At 55.5% G+C, this 22,569-nt stretch overlaps 1 protein-coding gene across 1 annotated transcript; it reads right to left on the bottom strand.

Moving 5' to 3' along the window:
- Positions 1-928: 928 nt before the first annotated feature.
- On the bottom strand, positions 929-21,907 carry CCDC12 (coiled-coil domain containing 12). The gene is made up of 7 exons (XM_084282982.1): positions 21,774-21,907; positions 9,585-9,655; positions 3,062-3,141; positions 1,879-1,940; positions 1,760-1,794; positions 1,507-1,583; positions 929-1,289 (listed from the first exon to the last, which is right to left on the bottom strand). Exons 1-7 carry the CDS (start codon positions 21,873-21,875, stop codon positions 1,210-1,212), a joined length of 507 nt encoding a protein of 168 aa, XP_084139108.1. The 5' UTR covers positions 21,876-21,907; the 3' UTR covers positions 929-1,209.
- Positions 21,908-22,569: the final 662 nt, after the last annotated feature.

The following is a 22,569-nucleotide window of genomic DNA, read 5'->3' as shown; positions in this document are numbered from 1 at the left end:
TCGCGTTCCCCAATCTCCTTCCCGGTGAAGGAACTGCACGTTAAGGCGTGTGATGGCCAAGATAATTAATAAATGAGCACAGAAATACCCACACGGTGGAGCCATCGTGAAACACTCTCGAATTCATCAGCAGGGAAGGCCGCCAGCTCAGCAGACAGCTCTGCTTTGGCGATGGAGAAGCCGTCAGTGCCGCAGCTCGGTGGGTCCTGTTCTTTTTCAGGCAGGTCGAGCCCCTCAGAGCATCCCCACGTGCTCTGCCCCACGCCGAGGGTGTCCCCACACCAGCTGATCCCACCCCCATTTCTCACAGAATCCTCCAAATCAAAAGGGACCCCCCCAGGATCACCAAGTCCAGCTGCTGGCGCCCGGACAAAACGGGGACCTGATGGCCAAGAGCACCCCGGCCAAACGACGTGGCACGGTCTCTGGTGGAGACCTTGAGGGATTTCTGGCCAGAAACAGCCTGGGAAGAAGGGTGAGGGGCATTAGGGCTGGTTTCTGGGGTGGCTGCAACCAAGGAGCAGTTGCAAGGACCTCGTCCTGGTTCAGAAATGCCATCCCAGACAGGCTGCTGCGCCCCTTCCAGAGCTGTGTTAAGGACCTCTCCTCCCAGCTGCTCTTTCAACAGGCTTTTAAAAGCAGCGGGATGCGGGCGTTAACAGGAACAGCTATTTTTATCACAGGTTAACTCTGCTCTAAATCCCGCTGTCAGGGTTGTGTGCACCAGATGTTTTACCTCGGGACAAAACCGCTTTCCACTCAAACGCAGGATTCGGGTACCCCAGTGGCTGGCCGAGGTGCCCAACCTGCAACATCCCCGCTGCCACGGGACGTGAAGGGGACAGGGACCTGAAAACCCAGTGGGCTGAAGTCCCCGAGGATTAATTGAGCTGCCTCAACCTTGATAGAACAAGCGACAGCTTCTTCCCCGGCGGGATTGTTTTATTATAAAAAGATTTCTTCCAACAAACTCTGTCCGTTTGAAAACATCTGGAGGAGGGGCACAGGCTGCACAGCCCGCAGGGTCTGGGAATGTCAAGGAGCAGAAAAAAAAACGTGTTAGCCTCTCAGCTGGCTGCTTTTCCCAGCACAGAGCGGGTCCTGAGCACGCAGCAGCTGCACGGCAGCACTTGGGGGCTTCAGCGTGTCCCGGCGATGGGCTCGGTGCTGCTGGCAGAGCCCATGCCCGAGGCTGCTGGATGGATTTCTTCAGTCTGAGTCGCTTCCATCCTGCTTTGCCGACCCGACTGCTGATGCCAGCTCCTCCTCTTGCCCTTTCAGTCGCTCTCCTGCAAGAGAGAAGCAGCAGCTGCTTCACAATCGGCCTCCCGTACTGGGAAACCCACAGGGAGAGGCTGAGCAACCCCAAAACGGCTGCCTTCCCCTTTTGGGAAAGGGGATCGAGCTCCAGCAGTCCCTCCCCAGCCCAGCAGCAAGGCAGGGAGCTCCCCACGTGTGCCCTGCGTGGGGTGACCCCGCACAGCACCCCGCAGCACCCTCACGCACGTATCAGTTCAGCAATGGCTCTCTGAGTCCTCTTGTCCAGCTTCTCCAGTTTCTTGGCCACGTCTCGCTTCAAATCCCTGGGGAGGAGGAGGAGGAGAGGGTGAGAACAAATCCCCAAATCCGGGCAGATGTGAAGGCAGGGGCCACGTTGTGCTTTTCCCAGCAGGACGAGCTGAGTTTCCCATTTCTAGCAAATCTAACCCAAAGCAGACAACCCCGAGGGGACGGTGACACCAGGACCTCAAGCACTCACCAGTCCGGCTTCCTGGGGGCCAGGTTTGCCAGATCCTAAGGAGGAAGAGGAGAGAGGCAGTGAGAGCTGGAAGGGAGGCAGAGGAGTGCCCGAAACGGAGCAGCTCTCGGTGCACGTACCACTTCGTCGATGATGGGCTCCGGCTTGGCAGCCTCCAGCTGCTCCTTCACCACGTCTTCCACTAGATGGGGGAACAGGACCAGCGTCAGCACAAGGCACAGCAAGGGGACAGCAGGGAAAAAAACACCAGAAAACCCAGGCTTGTTTCAGAGCAGCTTATTAAAGCCCGTTTGAACGGCGTCGCCTTCGGAGGAATCACCTACGAGCGAATCCCCGTGGGTCCACGCACCCTTCCACCACCCAAATCCTTTAAGAAACTCCTCAAAACCACCTGAAAGCGAGGCAAACCCCACAAAGAGCACCCAGCAGCAGCAGGAAGTCTTCTGGGTTCAAGTCCTGTTTTGGCAAGGTCTGCAGTGATGAGCTGCTCGGCAGGTCTGCGGGGTTTGAATCTGCAATTTGTGACTCACCTCCGAGGGCGCAGCGTGGGGCACCTCGCAGGGACCCAGCTCCAGCCCTGCCCTTCTGTGAGGTATCTGGGAGCTCCAGATATCAGGGAAAAAAGGGGAGCTAAGGGGTCACCACGCAGCTTTCCCTCTGCTAATCGAGGTGTCGGTGCGAGGAGGGAGTGCAAGCACCGAGGCTTGAGCACATCCATCAGGGATGAACCGAATCCTGCTCCAGGAAACGCGTGTGCCCGAGGTGTATTCAGTGTGAAACCGCTTTGAGTCCGGTTCCTCCGCCCTCCTCCCTCCCCAGCCCCTGCTCAAAGTGCCCCAGGACTGGGGGTTTGGTTGCTGCAGGCACGGGAGCTGCAGCTGACGGGCACTGCAGCTCCAAAGGGGGGTGGCAGGGAGCTTGGGTTTTACTGGGAACACTCAAAAATTGCTGTTCCCAGTCCCAAACCACGCACAGGGGAAGAGTGGAAGGGTGGAAAGAAGTCAAAAACTTTTAAAAAATGATAAAGAAAGCACAACATCAGCACTCCTGCCGACCAGGTCTCCACCTCCAGTTGGATACAGAGTCCTGTGCTGGGTTTTTTGCCCTTTAAGTGCTGCCTCGTTCCCCCTGAACGCTGCCTGGCAGCAGGAGAGGATGAAATGTGCTGTGAGGGTGCTGTCAGCCTCGTCCCAGCAGTTAATAAAACCCCTGCAAGGGCTCTGCCCGATCTGGCAGCAGCACCACCGCTGCTTCTGCTTCTGCTTGGGTCCCCCCTCGCCCCAGCTCCCGGGGTTTGCTCACCTGAGGCCGGCTTGGCCGGGGGCACCTTCCTCTTCTTCAGCTCCTCATCTTCGGGGTCGTAGTTTCGCAGTTTGATCTCCCTGGGGAGGAAGGAGAAGAGGAGAGGGCAGTGAGGGGCGGGCACGCTGGCGATTAAATGCACGTAAAGGCTTTGGGTGGGTTGAATGGGTTCGAGCACAAACCCAGGCACTCGCTGCGGGCTCGGATCCTGCCCCGGGCTCTCAGCACAGCCTCGGGCAGCGCCGTCGGGGCTGTGCAGGGGCTTTGCTCCAGCTTTGCCAGGCTCCGTGGTGAGATCCAGCTCATCCCTGGGGCTTGCAGCAAAGCAAGGGAGGAGAAAAGGACACGAGCTACAGCCCAGGATGAGAAGGGGAAGGATGGGAGCGGTGGGAAGCACAAGGGGGAAACCCACCCCGGAGCACAAGCGCACAGCCCCGGGGCGCAGCACCCTGCCCTCCCCATCCCTGGCAAATTCATCTGGTTGCCCCCTTCTCTTGCCTCAAATTGGGCTACAAATGAGCCATTTCTTAGGATTTCAGCCAGCTTGCTAGAGAAAGGATGCTTAAAAGAAACTCAGGGGCGTGATTAGCTCGTGGTTAGCCCATGGCTTCAATACCTCCCCCCGGCCAGGCGCGCCTGGACTGCGCCCAGCGCAGGAAGCAGCCACCGCCGAGGACAAGCTGCTGTGAGGTTTTACAGGGTTGGTTTGTTCTTTGTTTTTTTTTTTACACACACGTGCCCCGGGAGGAGGAATTTATTGCATTAACCCGGACCCAGCAGCGTCACTCCCCAGCCAGCAAGGCAGGGCTTTTCGGGAAGCCTGATCTGGGATGATCAAGCGATTATTTTTGGCAGAAGGCGATGCCACGGCCAGGCACAGCTCTCACCGGCACACCAGGAGCTTAGGGACGGCCAAATTTTGTTGCTAACCTGGGAGGCGGAGGGGAGGGAGGCAGCTAATTCACCCTGGAGGCAACGGGGTGTCAGGCTGTGATGCTGGACATCTGGCCACCAGCTTGCTCCTGCTCGCTGGAGAGGATTTATCGGAGCAAGAGGCAGCACCAGAGCCTGCAGGACGCCGACTTTCGGCCTCTCCCCCGCTTTCTGCTGGGTTTAGCTCACGTTTAGGATTCTCCCGCAGCCGAATAGAAACCAAACACAGGCTGCCCTGAGGTCAGAGGGGCTGAAACGAGAGCTGGGAGCCGAGCAAGCTGTTTCCTTCAGGCCAGCGAGACGTTAGCGTTGCACCCTGACAAGCCCTATTTCGACATCAGCAGCTTGTGCCGGCAACGCTGGCTGCTCAGCCCCAGCCGAAAACGATTTAGCAACGTTCCCACAAGCTTCAGCCCCTTCCCAAACTCATCGGGAGGCCGGCACCGCGTGGGGAACGAGCAGGGAAGAGGGGCTGCCGGGGCAAGCTGCTCGCTCCGCGCTTAGCCCACAGAAAGCCCCACCTGGGCTGGCAAACAAAAGCCTTGCTAGCCGGCGCTGCCCGTGCTCGCCGGAGATTTCTCCACGAGATTAAAATGAAGAAAAAAAAAAAAAAGGCACTGCACAACCCAGCAGGTGCTGGCACGGACGGGAGCAGCACCAGCAGAGGTCCTGCAGAAGGGGAAGCGGCCGCGGGGCTGCGCCCAGCTCCCCTCGTGCCATGGGCAGGGCACGAGCTCGGTTCCCCCCGGTGCTTTCGGCTCCTTGTTAAAGCCACGCACAGCTGCAGGAGGGAGGGGAAAACAAAGCAGAAATCAGAAAGGGATCCCTTTAATTAGCTGCTGGATGATGAGGGAGCTCCCTGCACCTGCCTCCGGGAATCGGCAGCGCCCGGCGCACCCGCGGGGGATTTCGGCAGGCGAACCCCGCGGTGCTCGGCTCACCAGAAGCTGCTGCCTCGCTCTCCCCAATTTTTTATCCATCCATAAGGACAGACGGATGAGGAGCAGGCCCCCAAAAACAGCAGGAAGGATTAAAAGGGTTCAAAATATCCACCTAACGAGACAGCCAGGGGTCTCCCGCAGGGCTGGGTTGAATAAAGCCCAGGTGTCAGCGGTTCCTCTGGGGCTGTTTGCCAGAAAGCCAGCCCGGCGTGCTGCACACGTGGTGGATTAGCCAAGTGCCCACGATAACAACAAAAAAACGCCTCAAATCCAGTTTCCCTCGCAGGCCCGGAGCTTCCTCCTGGGGAAGGAGGAGGGCTGGATGCTGCACGGCACGCAGGAGAGGCTCCGTGCACATCGCGGGACGCTCAACGCTGCTTTTGGGGTTGTAAAACCAAAAAAACCTTCACTCCCCCAGCCCCGAGGGGTTTCACAAAGCAAACATCATTCTTCAAGTGATAAATGGACTTTTGAGGTCTCCGTGCTGATGTCCTGTCGCTCGTGAGGATGCTGCAAGCAAGGCAGCATCCAAACCAAGTCGTTCCTAGCGCCCAGACCCCCAGGAATTATTTCCAGAGTGCCAGGTTGGAGACTTTGCGTTCTTTTAGGGAAGTCCTGGGTGTTCTCACACCCTTACCTCAAGCTGTTTCGGGCAATCTTCTCCCGAAGGCGTGGAGAAATGGTGTCTGGTGTGAGAATTTGCTGCCCTTCCACCTCCTCGAGCTGCTCTCAGAGCCGGCCACTTTCTGGCACGGCCGCTCCAAGCGGCTCGAAACCGAATCTCCTTGGTGACACTTTCCATCTCGCCCTTCAGAGAGAAGCCACGGCAAGAATTTGGGTTTTTCTTTGCCTCCCCGAGCTTCACTCACTCCTGGGAGGCCCTGGGAAGCCGCATTTGGGCACGCAAGAGAAGTAGGAGACACGAGGGAGGTGCTGAGGGGCTGCTGCAGCACCACCACCCTCTGGGGGCACTGCGAGCCTTGTTGCGCGCCCGGCCCCGCTGCAGGTTCCGTTTCACAACCCTAATTTTTTGCTGTTTGATCAAGGGGGTGAAGCCTTTCCCACCGTTCCTGGATTCCTCACCCGTCCCTGGATTCCTCACCCGGGGCAGGAGAGGAGGGAGCAACAAGCAGGGGCAGAGCCCGGCAGCTCCCCCAGCCCCTGCAGAGGGATCTCGGCGCAGAGCCGAGCGTGTCGCAGCGCATCCTCCTCCCAGAGGCACTCGAGGAATGCCAAAAAACAGGCGCCTCTCTTCCACCTCGAGCCCCCAAGCTCACCGAGGAGGTGTTGTTTTTATTTTTGAGGAGGTTTGGGGGTTTTTTTTCGGAGGTTTTTTTGTCTCGGGACGTGCTCCTCGGGGAGCGCAGACGGGGCTCGGAGCGGGCAGCTGCATCTCCGGGCGCTGCAGGAGGAGGACTCCAAATGCACCAGGAGGGTGCCACGAGGCTGTCCGGCCAAATTAAGGTGTCTTGGTGGCACCTGAAGGTGTCTTGGTGGCACCTGGAGGACCTCAGGACCTCGATATTCCCCCAAGCAGCCTTGATATTCCTCAAAGAGCCCCGAGCGCAGCTCCCCTGCGGCGCCGCGCCTGGATAACCACGCTCACACCCGCTGCAGCACCTCGCATCCCCGCACGGCACAGAGCTGCCAAGCTGGGAATAAAAAGATGTTCAGGGCAGGCTCGGGGGTCCCGAGCACCACGCCAACCCCCTGCCTGCAGGCAGGACGCAGGGAGGAAAAAAACACCCAAAATTCAGCCCCCAAAACGCTCCGGTTTGGTTACGGGGGGGACGTAAGACTGAAATCAAGAGGGCACTGCTGGGAGGGGGGGGCAAGGCAGGGGGTTGGCTATCAAAAAACACCACCTCCTTACAGATGTGATGTGTTTTTTCCCGTATTTAATATTTTTTTGAGCCCTCCACGAGCCTCTCCAGGACGGGAGGGAGGACAACGGCACGGCGGTTACCGTGCTCCTGCCTCGGCGGAGCAGATTTGCTGCTGCGTTCTTCGTGCAGAGGGGAGGTGTGAAAAAAAAAAAAAGAAAAAAGAGAAGAAAAAATAAAAACAAGCGGTTTTGCCCTGCCCCGTGACATTCTTCCCCCGGCTCCTGCCCAGCACTCAGCCGAGCTGCAACGTTCAGGGCTGATTCAGTGGTGAAACAGCAGCAGCTGACGAGCAGCAGCTCACCGAGGCTTGATTTCTAGCTAGGGCGACGACTTCTGATCCCCCTTCCTTTTGCAAGCCCTGCTTTGGGTTTTTATTCACGCTTTTAACGCCCCGACGCCCCTGGGCAGCAGAGCTGGGAAGCAAATAAAGCCAGGCGCTGAAACTATTAGAAATATCAACCCCCCCAGAGAGGCAGACCCGAGCTTAAATTGCTGCGTTTTGCACCGAGGGCCTCGTCAGCACTTGTTCCCGCCGCGGTATCTCGCGGCGTGAAAGATAATAACAAGGAACACACACAAAAAAAAAAAAGAAATAGAGGGGGGAGAGCTGTGAGCTGAGCAGAAAAAAAAACAGGAAGCTGCCCCAAATCGTGTCGTCACGCTGGCAGCTAGAAGATATCTGCAAAGCAGGCTCCTGGCTCTGCTGCAGGGTGCAAAGTCCTGGCCCCCGAGGATGGGAGGAGGCAGCAGGCTGTGGTTAAAGCCTGCCTGGTGGTCAGTCCTGCCCTGAGAGCCACCCCGAGGAGCAGCCAAAGCAGCCCTAAATCCCAGCCCCTAAGGGTGAGAGAGCAGCCAAAGCTGTTCCTGCCTTCCTGCAGGGCACCCCCAGAGCAGGAGCAGCTTCCCCGGTTACACGGTGCGCCCGAACGCTGCACGCTGGCCACAAGATTATTTCCTCAGCCACCAGGTTTCACCTCCCTCCGCTGTTTTTTTTGGTGGTTTGCAGCTTGAGGAAGCAGCCCAGCTACCCAGGCTCTTGTTTTTGGGGCTGAGGGAGCAGCCAGGGCATGCTTTAGCTCCCAGGACCAGGAGCAAATCATCTCAGCTCAACCTTTTAGCACCAGCCGGCGGCGAGGCATTGGCGCTCAGCGGTTCCCCCTTTTCGAAGGGTTGAGAAAGTTCAGCCGAGCTCGCCGGGAAATGAAAATCTGAGACGAGAAGCGAGTTAGCGGCTTGCTGGTCCCGTCCAAAGCACACGGCCGATTTCAGCCAGCAGAAAAAAGAAAAAAAGAAAAAAAAAAGGGCATTCGACGAGTCAAACTGAAATCCCTGGACGGGCTGGAGCTGAGCTGCGAAGCGACGACTCGCCTCGGCCAAATTTGTGATTCAAACGTTTCCTGCCGAGCCGATCTTGCTCTAATTTGCCTTGCAAAAGTCACATTTGGATCCTGGCAAAGAGCTCCAGGCTCCTGCGAGGAAAGCGAGCTGGAAAGGAAACTTTTTCGCCCCAAAAGCTGCCTCCCTGCCCGGAGGCATCACTCCCACGGATTTTAGGAGATGCCCTCCGTCCACGGGCAGTTTCTTGGTGACTGCACAGGGGTTCCTGCTCGCTCTGCCCATAACCTCGGTGAGGTTTCAAGGGCATCGCTGCAGGCAGAGGAAGGATTTGCTGAACCTGCTGCACGAGGAGAGCTCCCTGATGTTAAAAAAAGACCTCCTGGATCAACAGGGGGTGATGCTGAAGGTTTGATATAAAACCACGTCACCTCTGATACGCTTCAGGTGGCTAAAAAGAAGCGATCCCTGGCCTAAAAGTCGGTCAAAAGAGACAAAAATGATTATTTCAGGATTTTTAGCTGGGTGTAGGGACGCACATCGCTGCTAGCCCGACGGGTGGTGCTTTTAGGAGTGCAGGAGACGCAATGCTCCTCGTTTGAGGGCAGCAGCTCCCCGCAGCACCTCGCCACGCCGCAGATCAGGTGGCAGGGCTGCAAAGCGAGAGCTGCTCGTTCATTATTCATCAGCGTTTCCGAGATCTTTAAACTCCTGCGTCAGCCTCAGCCCGGATCCCGTGACTCCGCCGGCACGAAACCCACCGGCGGCGCCTCCGGATGAAAGTTCAGCCTCTGAGATCGCTCTCGAGAAGCGCTCCCAGCCCCAAAACCAAAAAAAAAACACCACCTGGTGCTTCCTGAGAATGCTCGCAGCTCCTGCCAGGAGTTATTCCCCAGCAGCAGCAGGCAGGGCAGCGGGGATCTCGCTCCGTTTTCTCCGCAGTTCCCCCGCGCTCGCGTTTTTTGGTGATGGGAGCAAAGAGCAGTGGGCCACGAGTGAGCTGCAAAGCCCCGGTGCACGGAAAAAAAAATGCACTTTTAAACCACGCAGGTGTGAGTGATGGGGATGGAGTGATTGATGTGGAATTGATCTGTACTCCAGGTGCCCCCGAGGGCATCGCCTTCCCCTTGCTACCCAAAGAAATGCATTAAGATGGCCGGAGGGCTTTCCTCGGCGTTCCCCCATCTCAGATTCTTTACAGAAGGAGGTTAAATTCACACCAAAACCAACCCAAGTTGTGTGTCAGGAGCCAAATGATGGGGCTCAGAGCAACCTGGGGTGGTGGCGGCATAGCGGGGGGAATTAGGTGGTCGCTGAGGTCCCTTCCAACCCCAATCACCCCGTGATTCTGCGATCCTAATCAGCAAACATGAGGGCAGCGCCCAAACAGCACATAAAAGAGAGAATTGGGAATAAATAAATAATTACTTGTGCCTGACGGTCTCCTCTTCGTCGTCTCTTCTGAACTGCTTGCTCTCGGGCTCGCCGCTGCTCTTGTTCTGAAAAGACAAAGAGTTTACTCCGTCAGGCCCTGCAGCCACGCAGGGCAGCCCAGCTCGGAGCCCCTCCACGGGGGCTTGAAAGCACTGCCGAGCTCTGACAGCTGGAAATGAAGCTGCCTTTCCCTTTTTCTCCTCTTAGCGCTCTAAGAACTGGCACGGAAAAGTCAATTCTGCCCTCCGAGGCAGCGGGAGCGCTCAGGAAAAGGCGAGGAAGGAAGGATTTCCCTGGCGAAACTGCGAGAAAAACCCTTGAATGTGTAAGCTTTAAAATGTTATTTTGGATCCCGGGTTAAAAACCAGCTCGGGTGCAAACGGCTCGCTGCTGGTTCAGGCCCGGCGCAGGCTGGAGGCGCTCTTTATAAAGGGAAAAAAAAACCAACAATCACTCCTAAAACCAGTATTTGGCTGTTTTAACCCCCTCCGAACGTGGGTTTTGTTTTTCAGAAGCAGGCTTCTGCTGTCACACACGTTTTTCTTCTCCAGCACAGAGCTGGGCTGGCTGAAAGCAGCCCACGAGCAGCTTTCTGCTGCTGTGCGAGCTGGGGGAATCCCCTTCTTTCACTTTCTCATTCCTTTCGTCTCCTCGCACTCCACGCACGCTCTCCCAGCCCACGTTCTCACTGGAGTTTGATCCGGGAGGGTTTCGAGCACGTTCTGAAACACTGACGAGAGATTTGGGGAGAAAATGCTCATTTCCCAGCACAGGCTTGCGTGCCCTGCACCGCCGCACATCTTTTTCCCCCCATACACCAGAATAATTTGGCACTGAAATCCCACCGCTCCCCTACAGCCCGCCCAAAGCCCCTGGTTCCTGGCACCTGCTGCAACCCGTTCCCCATCGCCACCCAAATATTTCCTAAAGTCCTGTTAATTTCCTGAATTTTTTTAGAGATGCCAAGCAGGAGAAAGAGCAGGATGGTGAGGATGATGAGGATAGCAGCGAGGATCAAGGCACCACCACGTCTCCAACCACATGGGGCCCCTGCTCCCCGCCACCACCCGCCGAAAATTGGGCAGAGGGGTGCGAAAGCAGAACACAAACGAGGTCCGAAATGGATGTCTCGAGCCCCAGGAAGAGAAATTCCCCACGCTTTGCTGTTTGCAGGCTGTAAGCGAGATTTCGGTTTCGTCCGCGTGGTGCCCAAAGCCCCGCAGCGAGTCGCAGGGCTTCTGGTGCTGCCTCTGAGCACGGGAATTCACACCGAAAAGGGGCAGAGCTGTGAGAGAACGGCATTTTTCACCCGCTGCTGCGTGCGGGGAGCTGTCACGAGTCCCTAAATGTGTTTGTAGGACTCAGGGTCCCAGCCCGCAGCCGATTCACAGCGCTCCTTGATTTCACACACGAGGCAGTGAGCAGCGTGCACGGCCAGCAGCACCCTGCTGAGCCTTGGAGAAGCTCCTTCCTCTGCTTTCCACCCTTCCTCACCCCAAAAAAAAACCCTGCAGGAGGCTGGAGCTTGCAGAGCTGGGTGTAAAGAGAGCTGCAAAGATGCCATTAAAGCATCCGTAGCCTTAGAGGGGTCACACATGCTTTAAAACATCTCCTTCCTCCCGCACGCAGCCGGCTGCTCGGAGGCGATTCCCCCACAAGCAGGGGTTTGGGGTGAGGATGGAGTGTGGGATCAAGGGCTGAGTCGGGTCTCGTTACGTGATCATTTATTGATAGAGGCAGAGGCTCGAACACACATCTTATCTTACAGCTCTTCCTTTCATCGCTGCCCCGTCTCTTTTTCCTTCTCCGCCCTCGCTGGATTTACCCCATGGCTCAACACAGCAGCAGCATCTTAAGGGATCCCCGCCGGGCTCCGAATTTTCCCCTCTGCCGTCCTCTTCACGTGCTCGTGCTCGCCAGCTGGGTCACGACTTTCGTTTCTTCAGCTCAGGGCAGGAAGGGCTCCTCCCCAAATCGCCTCCCGCGGGTGTCTGATGTCTCCCCGTGCTTGGTGGCAGCCCCACGGGCGCACAGCAGCACTTGGGCTCTCCCCATTTCTCCGCTGAACTTCACTTTCCCCTACCTAAAACCTCACCGCCGTGCAAGGAGCCGAAAATAACCCCCCTGCCCTTCCACCCTCGCCCGATTCCTCTTTTCTAGCACCCCGTGGCGAGCTGCTCCTGAGGCTGGAGACGCAGCCGGGCTCGGCGAGGCTGCTTGCCAAGCGCCTGCCAACAAAAAAAAAAGTCACTCCCATCCTTCAGACCCTGCGAGGAGACAGCTCAAAGATAAGCTGTTGGCATTAAAGAGCTCGCTGACTCGTAGGCTGCACCAGGAGGAAGGAAAAAACCACATTTGGCAGTCCCAAAGTCAGGCCAGCTCGGTGAAAGCAACCTGGAAGGCGCTCACACCTACCCGAGGGGAGCAAAGAGGGGTCTGTGGGGAGCTGAGCCTCGATCAGAGCGAGGTGGCAAACATTTCTGTCACTTCCCGAGCTCTGGGTTGGCATTTTGGGATTCCCACTCCTTGTTCCAGCACACAAACCCCTCCTGCCCATCCCGGTGGCTGCAGGGAGCCGGGTCGCAGCCCCCGGTGCCGGGCGATGCAGGCGCCGTGCCCAGGAATGTGAGAAATGAGAAATCCCCCTGGGCTTCGGCGCTTTTCCTTCCTGGCAGGAGCCCCGTGCAGCCCTCTGGTTCCTTCCACCCTAACAACAAGGGAAGAGGCCGGGTTTTGCGTCGCCTTCAAAGGTATTTAGGGCCAAAAAGGGCCCTAAATAAATCGCTTTGCTGACCCGGCTCACCCCTCTTGCCCGGAGTCTCAAACTGCGGTGTTTTACCAGCCCCCTGGAATTTATCCAGTGCTTGGAACAAAAAGAAAAAGATCAAAATCAAATCGCAGCAGGCTAACGACCTCTCGGGCTGATTATTTTAGGATTCCTAGGTGCAAATTACCCACGAGTGCTGATGTGGAGTGGTTTTGCTCGGTACCTAACATCCTCTCATCACCGCCGGCTCGTCGTCCCCACGTGACACAAGCGTGGCTCTCACCTCCTTCCCAAAGGAGGCTTCATAAAGCCAAATCTTTTATTTGTTTCCTTCTCTCCACCGCCTTAAAAATCAGCCTGAAGAACTGCTTCCCCCTCTGGGAAGAGCCAGCCCTGAGCAAAGTCCCAGGAAGGAAACTGCAGGGGTTTAATTTCTGCTTGGATCTCCCATTTTGCCCGTCCTGCTGCGTTTCCAGCCCCTCCCCAAATCCCCTGGGCACCCGCATTAAATGCAGCTGGTGATCCCCTGGATCCCCTAAAAGCCAACAAAATGACCCTACAGCTTCTCCTCCTCCCGGGAGCTAACAGCAGCTCGCTTTCCTCGGGGAGTGACCGGAATACCGAAGCTCTCCTTATCTTTCATTGAAGGCTCGGAGGACGGTTTTGTTACCCGTCAAGTGCTTCTCCGGCAAATAAACGTCTCTTCTCGAGGAGTTAAAAGGGGTCAGGGCTGGGAAAAAAAAGCAGGCTCCATCCCTGGAGCTGCTCTCCCTGCTTCCTGGCTGCAGGAGCTGGTGTTAAAGGAAAAAAAAAAGAAAAATAAAAGCTCCCAGGTCCCACAGCACCATTTTTTTGCTTGATATAAGCAAGCTTCATCCAGGTAAGGAGCAGTCGTTGTTTTTTTTTGGTGACGTTGGCTGCTCTCCTTGATCTCTCCAAGCTCTGTGCTGAACGTACTCACTGTGGGGCGAGTCAGAGATGCCTCGGGACCCAGCAAAATCGATCAGGAGCTGTTCAGAAGCCATTTGCTCGTCGCAGTCCTCGTGGTAATCGTATAAATAGGGGATTTATAAAAGCCTGAGCTACGGCCCTGCAGCTTTTTCCTTCTTGAAGCCATAATCCTGGTTCAGTCCCCGCTGGTTACTATGGAAATGGTTAAAGGAGAGCAAAGGAACAAAACCTCCCCCGAACAAAATTAATCCAACCCCTCGCTTTGTGCCAGTGCCTCCCAAAATAACCCGTTTCCGAGATGAAAGGCGCCCGTAATTCATTGCTTTATGATTTAATTGTGCTGTTTACACAGCAAACACTCGCAGGTATTTCTTCCCCCCCGATAACCCACAGCACCACCGACCAGGCTGAGGTTGGCTGCTCTCAACGCGCCCATCACTCCTGTCTGCTCCAATAAAAGTCACTGATTTACAGCACCGAACGCTCAGAAATCATCAGAATCTCCCCCAAATTTATGTTAAGCTGAGAAGCCAGCCCTGCCCTAGCTGCCCGGGATGATATTGTGGATATTTGGGGGACAAAACCCGTGTTCTCCAGGGCGGGAGGGCAGGGGAAAGCAGGCTGGCTCGGGGTTCGGTGCCTTAATGCCACCCCTGTTGTGGGACAAAAGGGGAAACAGAACCAAACGCTGCCCGTGGCCGGTTTCATTTCTCTAAAGAAGAAAAAAAAAACAGGAAAAAAAAAGACTACAAGCAGGTCTGCGTTCACACACCAGGACCCTGAAGAAAGGTGAAACGTTTGCAGAAGAAGAAGGTCTGTGCATGAATCTCCCTGGCCCTATATTTATATATATTTTTTAAAAAAAGTTAGCTAAAACACCCGAGTTTCACACCGAAATCACAGCCCCGCAGTGCTAATTAAGCGGTGCCGCTTGGGCGCAAGACAAACCTAACTCTGCATTGCTGGAGCTGATGATTAACCTGGTTTCTGGAGGCTGTTTTTTTAATTTTTCACCTCCATAAATTAAACCAGAGCCCGCTGGTCGCGGTGCCACCAGCCCGTACCCACCACGGGCTCTCCTCGGCCTCAATTCCTGCAGGGAGAAAGGTGCTGGAGGGGCCTGGAGAGCACCAAGACGTCTTCGTTGGCGTTATAAATCCTTTGTTTGGAGGCTACGAGGGGATTGAAGTGAATTTAAAAGGAGATGTTGCCATTATCGAGCTGTTTGTGTAGCTCGGAGACAGCTCGGCAACGCACAGCCCCTCGTTTCGGGTTTTTACGTTCTTCCAAAGAGCTTTGAATGCCCCCATCCGTGAAATTGGGGGGGTTCAAAACTACCCCAGAGGGATGCTGCGAGGGGAAACGAACGCAGCCCTGTGAAATAACTCGGCTGTTGCCTAGGAGGGGCGAGCCAGGTCTTTACAGCCCGGCACCGAGGTGATCGGGCAGCACCAGGAGGCGAGGCTTCGATACCTGCAGCTCTCTTCTGCTTCGTGCAAGGTCACGGCCAAAGTGGACTTCCAGCCACGCACAAAACCCATCTGAAAACAAAATATTTAATTGCAAAGCCAAGGAACTCCCTGCACGAAGCTTCCCGAGCCCTTCCTTTTCCGTGGCTCCCCAAAAACGCATGGAGTAAGCACTCCTCTGCGCAATTCTGCCCCTATTTTATTTATTTAGGGATTTCTAAAGAGCCCGAGAACCTCTCCAAAGGTTTAATTTTCCAGGCAGACCCCTCGGGGGATGCTGGAGCACCTCCTGCACAGCAGCAGCAGCAGCAGCAGGGGCAGCAGGGAACCCGAGCAAATAGCGCGGAGATTTAGCGCGAGCATCGACTGTGAAATAAAAAAAAAGAGGGGAAAAAAAGGGAAAGGGAGAGAAAACAACCCGAAATTACACAGGAAGGGAGGAAAATTCCTCCTCAACCTGCAACTGGAGCAGGTAGAGGAGAAATCTTCCCCACAGCCCGTCCCCTGCAGGGTGGTGGTGCCACCGCCCCGTCCCCGTCACCCGTCCGTCCCCCGGCGGCGCTCGCCTCGCCCCGTGGGAAACCTCCCCCAGGCAAACAAACCCAACAAAAGGAGGGGAGGGGAAAAAAAAAAAGGACAAAAAAAAAGCAAGCAAGGCGTCGAGCTTCCTGAACCAGCTCGCAGCAGGGTCAAACGCGTGGCAGCAGGGGCAGGACGCGGCCACACGGCAGCCCAAAGGGGTGTGCGGGGCTGTGCCTGCCCCTAAAGAAGCTTCTGGGGGCTCCCGACGATCCCCTCGTTCCTGGGAGAGCCACAAAGCTCCCAAAAGGTTTTCAGTTTGGGATAAAAAACCACCACAGGTCACACAACGGGCACCCAGGATAACGGCAGGGCATCCACGGGGCTGTGGGATTAACGGGATGAGCTCGGGGTGGTTTTTGCTTTTTGGGGTTTGGCTGTTAACAGCTCGCCCTGCGGGGACTGGAGCCTGCAGCCTGCCCAGCCAAGCACCCCAAAACCCCTTAAAATCCCATATAAAAGCCCCAGCCTTTCCCGATCCCACTAACGGGGCTGTGGCAGACCCCACACCAGCGATCCCAACGGGGTGGCAGCTCACAAAAGCTCCCAAAACGTGCCCCGAGAAGAGGAGGCGTGGGGCCACGCAGGCTGGGGAAAAACCGGGAGGAAAAGGGGGTGGGAAGGGCAGGAACTGCCTCGGTCCTAAAAAAAAAAAGCAATGCTAACTCGAGACAAAAGCCTGGGTTTTAGCCAAGGCACCGCTTCCGACGTGAGGCGTGACAGGGCCACGAGAGCTCTGGCGGAGAGGCCGCCCGCCCCGCCACCCCCGTGGGCTCCCGCTTGCCTCCCAAGCTGGGTTTGAGGGTTTTGGGGGCGAAAAAGAAGGGAAAAAGAGCTCCGTGGCTGCTCTGCTTGCTGGGTTTGCCAGGGCTGGGTGGGAGAAAGGCACCTCTGCTGCTCGGGTCAGCCCCGCGACGCTCTCCGCTGGTGGAGGATTTTGGAAGAGGAGCAGCATCCCCTCGCGCCTCCGCACCGCAGGTCCTGCTCTAAAAGGAGAGGGACAGCCAGGTTTTGGGGTGGGTTTTTTTTTTTTTTGGAATCGCCTCATTATTTAGCCAGGACAACAACCAAACGCCGCCCCCGGGGAGGATTTGACAGCCACAAAGCCAAAAGCAACAGGAAAAACAACAAAAAAAAAAAGCCAGGGCTAAGTGTTAAACACCACCCGGAAACACCCAGGGAAATTCACGCACACGCTGGACACGAAGGATGCCTCCCCGTGCTGGTTTTGCACTATTTCGGAGCAGAGATCTCATTATTTGCTCTATTTCTTATTTTCTCCCGTTATTTTTGTGCCCGGCCACACGAGCACTAAAGGTTTTTGGAGCCTTCTCCTTCAGCTGATCTCTCCCTGATGGGGAACCCGGCACAAGGCAGCCACTTTCTGCCTTTTTTGTGTCTTAACGTGAAATTACCCCCAAAAAAAATCCCAAACAGCCCCACCAGCACTCCCCACTCCCCTGTTTCCCTCGGGGCCTCGAGGAGAGGGAATAACCCGAGGCCACCAGGCAGGGGAGGGCTGGGCACGAAGCCACACAAATCCCAAGAGAGGCGAGAACAATACCGGAGCCAGAGGAAGGGAAGAGCTGCAGGTCTCGTCCTACGTGCTGCACGGGCTCAGAGAGCAGAGAGCCACCTGCATCAGCTGCAAGAAACGGGTAAAAATGGGTTTTTACAGCAGTTTTTCTTAGTTTTGCAAACAATCTCTGTCCTAAATGCATCGAGGAAGGAGCCTGCTGCTTGGATCACCTCCGGAAAAGAGGCATCGAGCGCCAGTTAGCACCAAAAAGACACCCCGAGTTGTCAAAAGGCAAGAAAAGCCTCTGAAAAACACCAAAACCCAGCATCCGAAAGGGAATCGAGCGCTGACACGGGAAGAGGAGCTCCAAAGTGACCTTTAACCACACGGTTCCTCTTCAGCAAGCAGCCTCTCGGCTTTAACCACAGCTTACAGAGCTCGCGCCGAGGCGGCCTTGCCAGCGAGGTGGGTTCAGGACGAGGTGCCAAGAGAAATTCCTGCAGGAGCTGCTTTGGGTTGTGACCAGCAGAAGCCAGCAGGCCGGTTTTCCTACAGATTTTCCCTCTGGACTCAGCTCGTGGGTGCTTTCTCCGGGGTTTCATAAAGCAGGAGCTCTACCCGAAACGTTTTTCTGACTTAAACTTCGTAACAAGGCAGCAGCAGCTGAGCTCGCACCGAAATGTCGCAGCAGGGTGGTCTAAAAATAAGAAAAAGAGTCTCTTTCCAGACAAAACTTCCTATTTTTGTGATGTTTTCAGGGCCCTCGAGCTGCAGCGATCTATTTTTCTTATGGGTAGAGTTGGAAAGAGAAATATTAGGTGAAAACCCGCTGCCCATCACCACGATGCAAAAGGAAATCAGGATGAAGGAGCATCGGGGCAGGCAGATCTCAAACTCTGCCAGCTCCTCCTCGAAGGTTAAACCCCTCAATTTAAGTTTGGGGCTGCTACATCACAGAGGGGAAAAAAAAAAACTAAAAACTGGCAGGGAAAGGCAAAGGAAAACTCTCAACACTTCATTCAGCTGCCACCAGTGCCAGCGAGCGCTTCCTCTCACCTCAGCAGCAGCCACACACCCGAATTATTTCGGAGCTGAGTCAGAGGGGCAAGGGCAGGTTACGAGCAAGAGCTGAGACAAGAATTCCTCCCCGCTGCTCCCGTATCTAGGGCTAAAAATAAGGAGCTGTGGGAAAAGCACCGGGCTCCTCGCAAGGAGATAACGCGCGTGCTTCTTTGTGTCCCTACTGCTTCGTTTTGCTGCTGCTCCCCAGACAGAAAACCCAACAAATCCCTTTCTAAATATTTATATTTCTGCAAACACACGGATTTTTAACTACAACAGAAGTTCCTCCTTCAGGAAAAGCCTTGAAGACACCACACTGGATACCAGAAAGAGGCCTGAGACCTCCTACACCCCCCTTTTATTTCTAAAACCAAGCAGTTTTCCACCGAACGGGTGAATCCCCAAACGGGCTTCGCTTTCACAAAGCCCCCAGTGTTTTTAAGAGAAGCTCTGGCGTGCACAGAGCTCCCAGATTTCTCTCAATCCCGTCACCTGGAAGAGCTGTGGCGATTTTTTGGGGTTTGAAGCAACGTAAACCTGACCCCAACGCCCATCTGACCCCAAAACGGGCAGATCGAAGGCCTCAGAAAGCTTGTTCCAAGGGCAACCTCTTCCCCAAGCAGGAGGAGCCGCAGTTAATTATCAACTCGCCCGGCAGAACGGCGCGGTTGTGGAAATTCGGCTCCTCGGGAGTCACCCAGGGGACCTGCAGCAACACCCAGCCCTTCGGAGAGGCTGGCACCCCTCGGCACGGCTCCCTGGCAGCTTTTTATCTGGGGCTTCAGCACGGGGGATTTGGCAGCAAAAGGGTTTTCTGCTTCTCCGTGCCACTTGGCTCCTTTTTTTTTTTTTTTTTTTTTTTAAATCCTGGAAAAATGTAAAGTGGTCGTGAAAGCGTCAGGTCCCCGGCCTGAAAGCGCTCGTGGTTTTGCACAGCCCTCACCTGGCAGGAGCTTCAAAGGGATCCAGGACACCTGGGACCTCAAAATGTGGCGTTAAATAATGATAAGGAGCAGTTAGCCAAAGCTCGTGATTGCATTTTGTGTCCCTCTCTGAGTTTCGTGTCCCTGCCTAAGCTTAAAGTGAGCAAAAAGATCCCCTTCAAAAGATGCTAAAGATAAAAAGTCTCCCTGAGAAACACAATCTGGAGGCTTTAATCTGATTTGCAGCCATTAGGCAAGGGAAAAAAAAAAAAAAAAAAAGCAGGAAGGGAGCGGATTGTCAGGTTTTAGCCCCCATCCTTCCACTGCAGGAACCCGGGGGGGGAGTTTCCTGGTAATTAAAGGTGGCAGCAAAAACACGAGCAAAGCGTGGGTTAAAAACACAACCAGCCGGCCTCAGACAGGCTTCCCAACGTCCCAGGCTGGTGGAAAACGAGCGCAGCCCCGTTAAAAGCTGCACAGTTTCCCCGTGAGCTTCCTCTTCCCGGCGCAGTTTTTGCTCCACAGCTACTCCCACGGCTCTCCGAAGGCTGCCAGATAAGAGGCTGCCATCGTTTTTTATTCCCCCAGCTCCGTTTCGGGTTTGTTTGGGTGTAAAACGGGGATCTTGCAATCAGCAGGGCTCGCACAGAAGCGGCAGCGACGGAACAGAAAGAGGTTGTGCTGCCCGAGCTGGCTGAGCCAGCACCGATCACGCTCACTGCAGGGGAATAAAACTGGTCTGGCTAATGCAGGGAAGAATCCCAGCACCAAAAAGTACCAAAAAAAGGGGTTTTGGTGCCACAGGAGCAGCTACAACGAAGCACGTGCTGTGCTGGGAGAAGGGACAGGCTGCAGGAGGGGCTTCTCTAAAAGCCAGGAGCTGCAGGAGCCTCGGAGCCGGGGAGCAGCAGCTGTAAAATGTTTCGATCCGGCTTTAAAAAGACAAAAAAAAAATAAAAGGAAAGCTTGGAAACCGGAGATTAGAGTCAGACAACTCCAACCGCGCCCTCTGCCAGGGTTTGGGGTGGCACAAGCACGCCCTGAAGGCCGGGGGAAGGCTCGACTGGTTCCACAGCAGGAGCTCCCGGCTGGAGGGTGACTCACAAGGAAATCCAGCGGGAGGGTTTTTTACGACCACGCGTCACCGAGCAAGAAGGCAAGGGGTGAAATTCAGAGCCTGATAACAAAAAAAAAATAATAATAATAATTAAAAGCAATAATCCTGGAGGGATGTAGGCGCAGGGACAGACTTCACGGCCCCACAGGCTCGCCTCGGTTTGCCCCACGAAGTCCCTGCTCCCTGCCACGAGGGAATGCGTGCGGGTTTTGGGCTCAGGAAGCCTCGCTCCCTTCATGTTGGCCTAAAAAAAAATTAAAGAGCTCTTTTTTCCGTCATTTTTTCTTGCTGAGAAGAAAAAATGAAAGGTTTTTCCCCTCCCTGAAAGCTCAGCACGGATAAGGACGGGTGTTTCAAGGCGAGGAACGCAGCAGGAGGTGTAGAAACCCCAGGAAGGTCTCAGCATAGGGGCAGGCACCTTCCCACCTTCCCGGACCATCCAAACCTCCACCAACAGCTTGAGGTTGACGTGGCAGGAGGGGAAGAGCTCGCAACCGCCTCGGGAACCCGAAAAGGGTGAATGAAGCAAGGCCGGGACCTGCCGAGACACGCCGGAGCCTGGCAGCTTTCGGGAGGCACCGCCGGGTTCTCACACCCGTTCTTCTTTCAGCTCTCCAATCGGGGGGAAATAAATAAAAATATTTCAACACTCTCAGCTCAGGGATCCAGGAGACCCCATGGACGAGAACCTGTAGATGGGGACACGGGACTGAACTCCAGAGCACCTCATTTCCCCCTGCAGCCCCTCACAAAACCCTAATAATCCTCATTTACCTGCAGCGAACCCCAAATCCCAGCTCCCTCCTCCAGCTCTTGCACCTCTCCCTTTTCTTGTACCCTTTTTTAACCAAACCTCCTTAGACCCCCTCTCCTGCCCCAAACTCACCCCTCCTCACCTTACAGCCCTAAAATCCCCTTCCCCAGCCCTGTCCCACCACCCTTCACCCCATAGCTCTCCCCTACACCCCTAGCCAAACCCCTGCACCAAAAACCACGCTTTTTCACCCTAAATACCAGCCGTCCTCCGTGCCCAGCACCCCATAACCTGAACCCCTCAGTGCTCAGCCCCGCCAACCTGGTGGCTCCAGACCCCACCGAGGTTTTCAGCCTGGAATAGGGAATCCTCCAGGGAAACCCTACAACAATTTCCCAGTTCCCAAATGGGGCTGCAGCGACAGGACAAGGGGTGACGGATTTAACCTAAAAAAAAACAAATCTCTTCCCATCCAAATCATTCCGCGCCCTAAATTTTTGGTTAGCCCTAAAAAGGCCTCACAGCTGGAAGAAGTAATCCTAGAATATCCCTTTCCAAAAAAAAAAAAAAAAAACAACCCTGTTCCTACACCCCAAAACCCTTTTCCCCTATATCTTTAGGTCCAACCCCATACCCCAAAAGCCACCACCCCTCAACACCTCCTGAACCGTTACACCCCCAGAATCACACCTCCCCGACATATTTATCACAGAGCACGGCAATAAGACAGAGAGTAACGGTTTTAAGCCAAAAGAGGATGAATTTAGGTCGGGTATTAGGGGAAAATTGCTCATTTTCAGCACAGGAGCTGCGGGTGCCCCATCCCTGGCGGTGCCCAAGGCCAGGCTGGATGGGGCTGGGGGCAGCCTGGGCTGGCGGGACGGAGCCATGAGAGGATTTTGAGGCGGTTTTGTTGATTTTGAGGCGGTTTCGGTTGCGCTGAGAGGATTTTAGGGGCGCTGAGGCGCTTTTAAGCACCCACCCCCCCTCATCCCTCCATCCTCCCGCACCCCCCCGGCACCCTATCCCACAGCCCCTCTACCTGCAGGGCTCGCTGCCTCAGGGCTCGCAGCCTCTCCTGCCGCTTCCTCGCCTCCTCCTCCAGCCTCCCCAGCTCCGGTTCCTCCACCACAGCCGCCGCCATCGCCTCCTCCTCCTCCTCCTTGGCCCCGCCGCTGGGCGCCGCCATTTTGTGCCGCCTTCCCCCCCCCCCCCTCAGCCGCGGCGAGCCGAGCGCCGAGCGCGTCGATGGGGGCTTTTTTTTGGGGGGGGAATCTCTTTTTTTTGGGGTGTCACCCCCCAAAATTAAAAAAAATAAATAAATTTGACGATAAGCTAATAAATTAAAAAAATATATAAAGAATCGTTGAGTGTCTCTCCTCGTGGGAAGGTGGGCGGGGGGGGAAAGGGGGTGCGGCTGGATGGGGGGGTCAAAATAAAGGTTTTTCACCTCATTTTTTTTTAATTTTTTTTTTTTGGGGTGGGGGGCATCCCGTTTATGTCACGCCTCACCTTCATTCCCCACACACACCCCCCCTCTCCTTCACCCCTACACCCCCCATAAGGGGCTGCGTGAGGGCACCGGAGGAGGCTGAGGAGGAGGAAAGGGGGGGGGGTTATACAAAAACCTGCCACCAAAATTTTTATTTTTATGCATTTTTTGGGGTGGGGGGCACCTCCCCGTGTGTGTGTCCCCCCCCCTTTTTTTTTTAAAGCACGCACCTGGGGGAGGGCCCGGCAGCGGGGCGGAGCTGGCAGCCGAGCCGAGCCGTGCCGAGCCGTGCCGGGGGCAGCACCGTGCCCCCCCCCCCCGGACCCTAATTCCTCCCCCTTTTTCC

Source organism: Netta rufina (assembly GCF_964035555.1).
Source record: "Netta rufina genome assembly, chromosome: 2".
Classification (NCBI taxonomy): Eukaryota; Metazoa; Chordata; class Aves; order Anseriformes; family Anatidae; genus Netta; species Netta rufina.
Note: the sequence above shows the minus strand (reverse complement) of the source record. Positions and strands in the feature narration are given on the sequence as shown.

Bases quoted from the DNA above. Each gene is read 5' to 3' on its own strand.
- CCDC12 (XM_084282982.1), bottom strand. From the start codon at position 21,875: ATGGCGGCGGCTGTGGTGGAGGAACCGGAGCTGGGGAGGCTGGAGGAG. The intron at 1,584-1,759 runs GTGAGTGCTTGA...CCTCCTCCCCAG, and splicing joins GCCCCCAGGAAGCCGGACTG to GGATTTGAAGCGAGACGTGG. The intron at 1,290-1,506 runs GTGCGTGAGGGT...TCTCTCTTGCAG, and splicing joins AGCCATTGCTGAACTGATAC to GAGAGCGACTGAAAGGGCAA.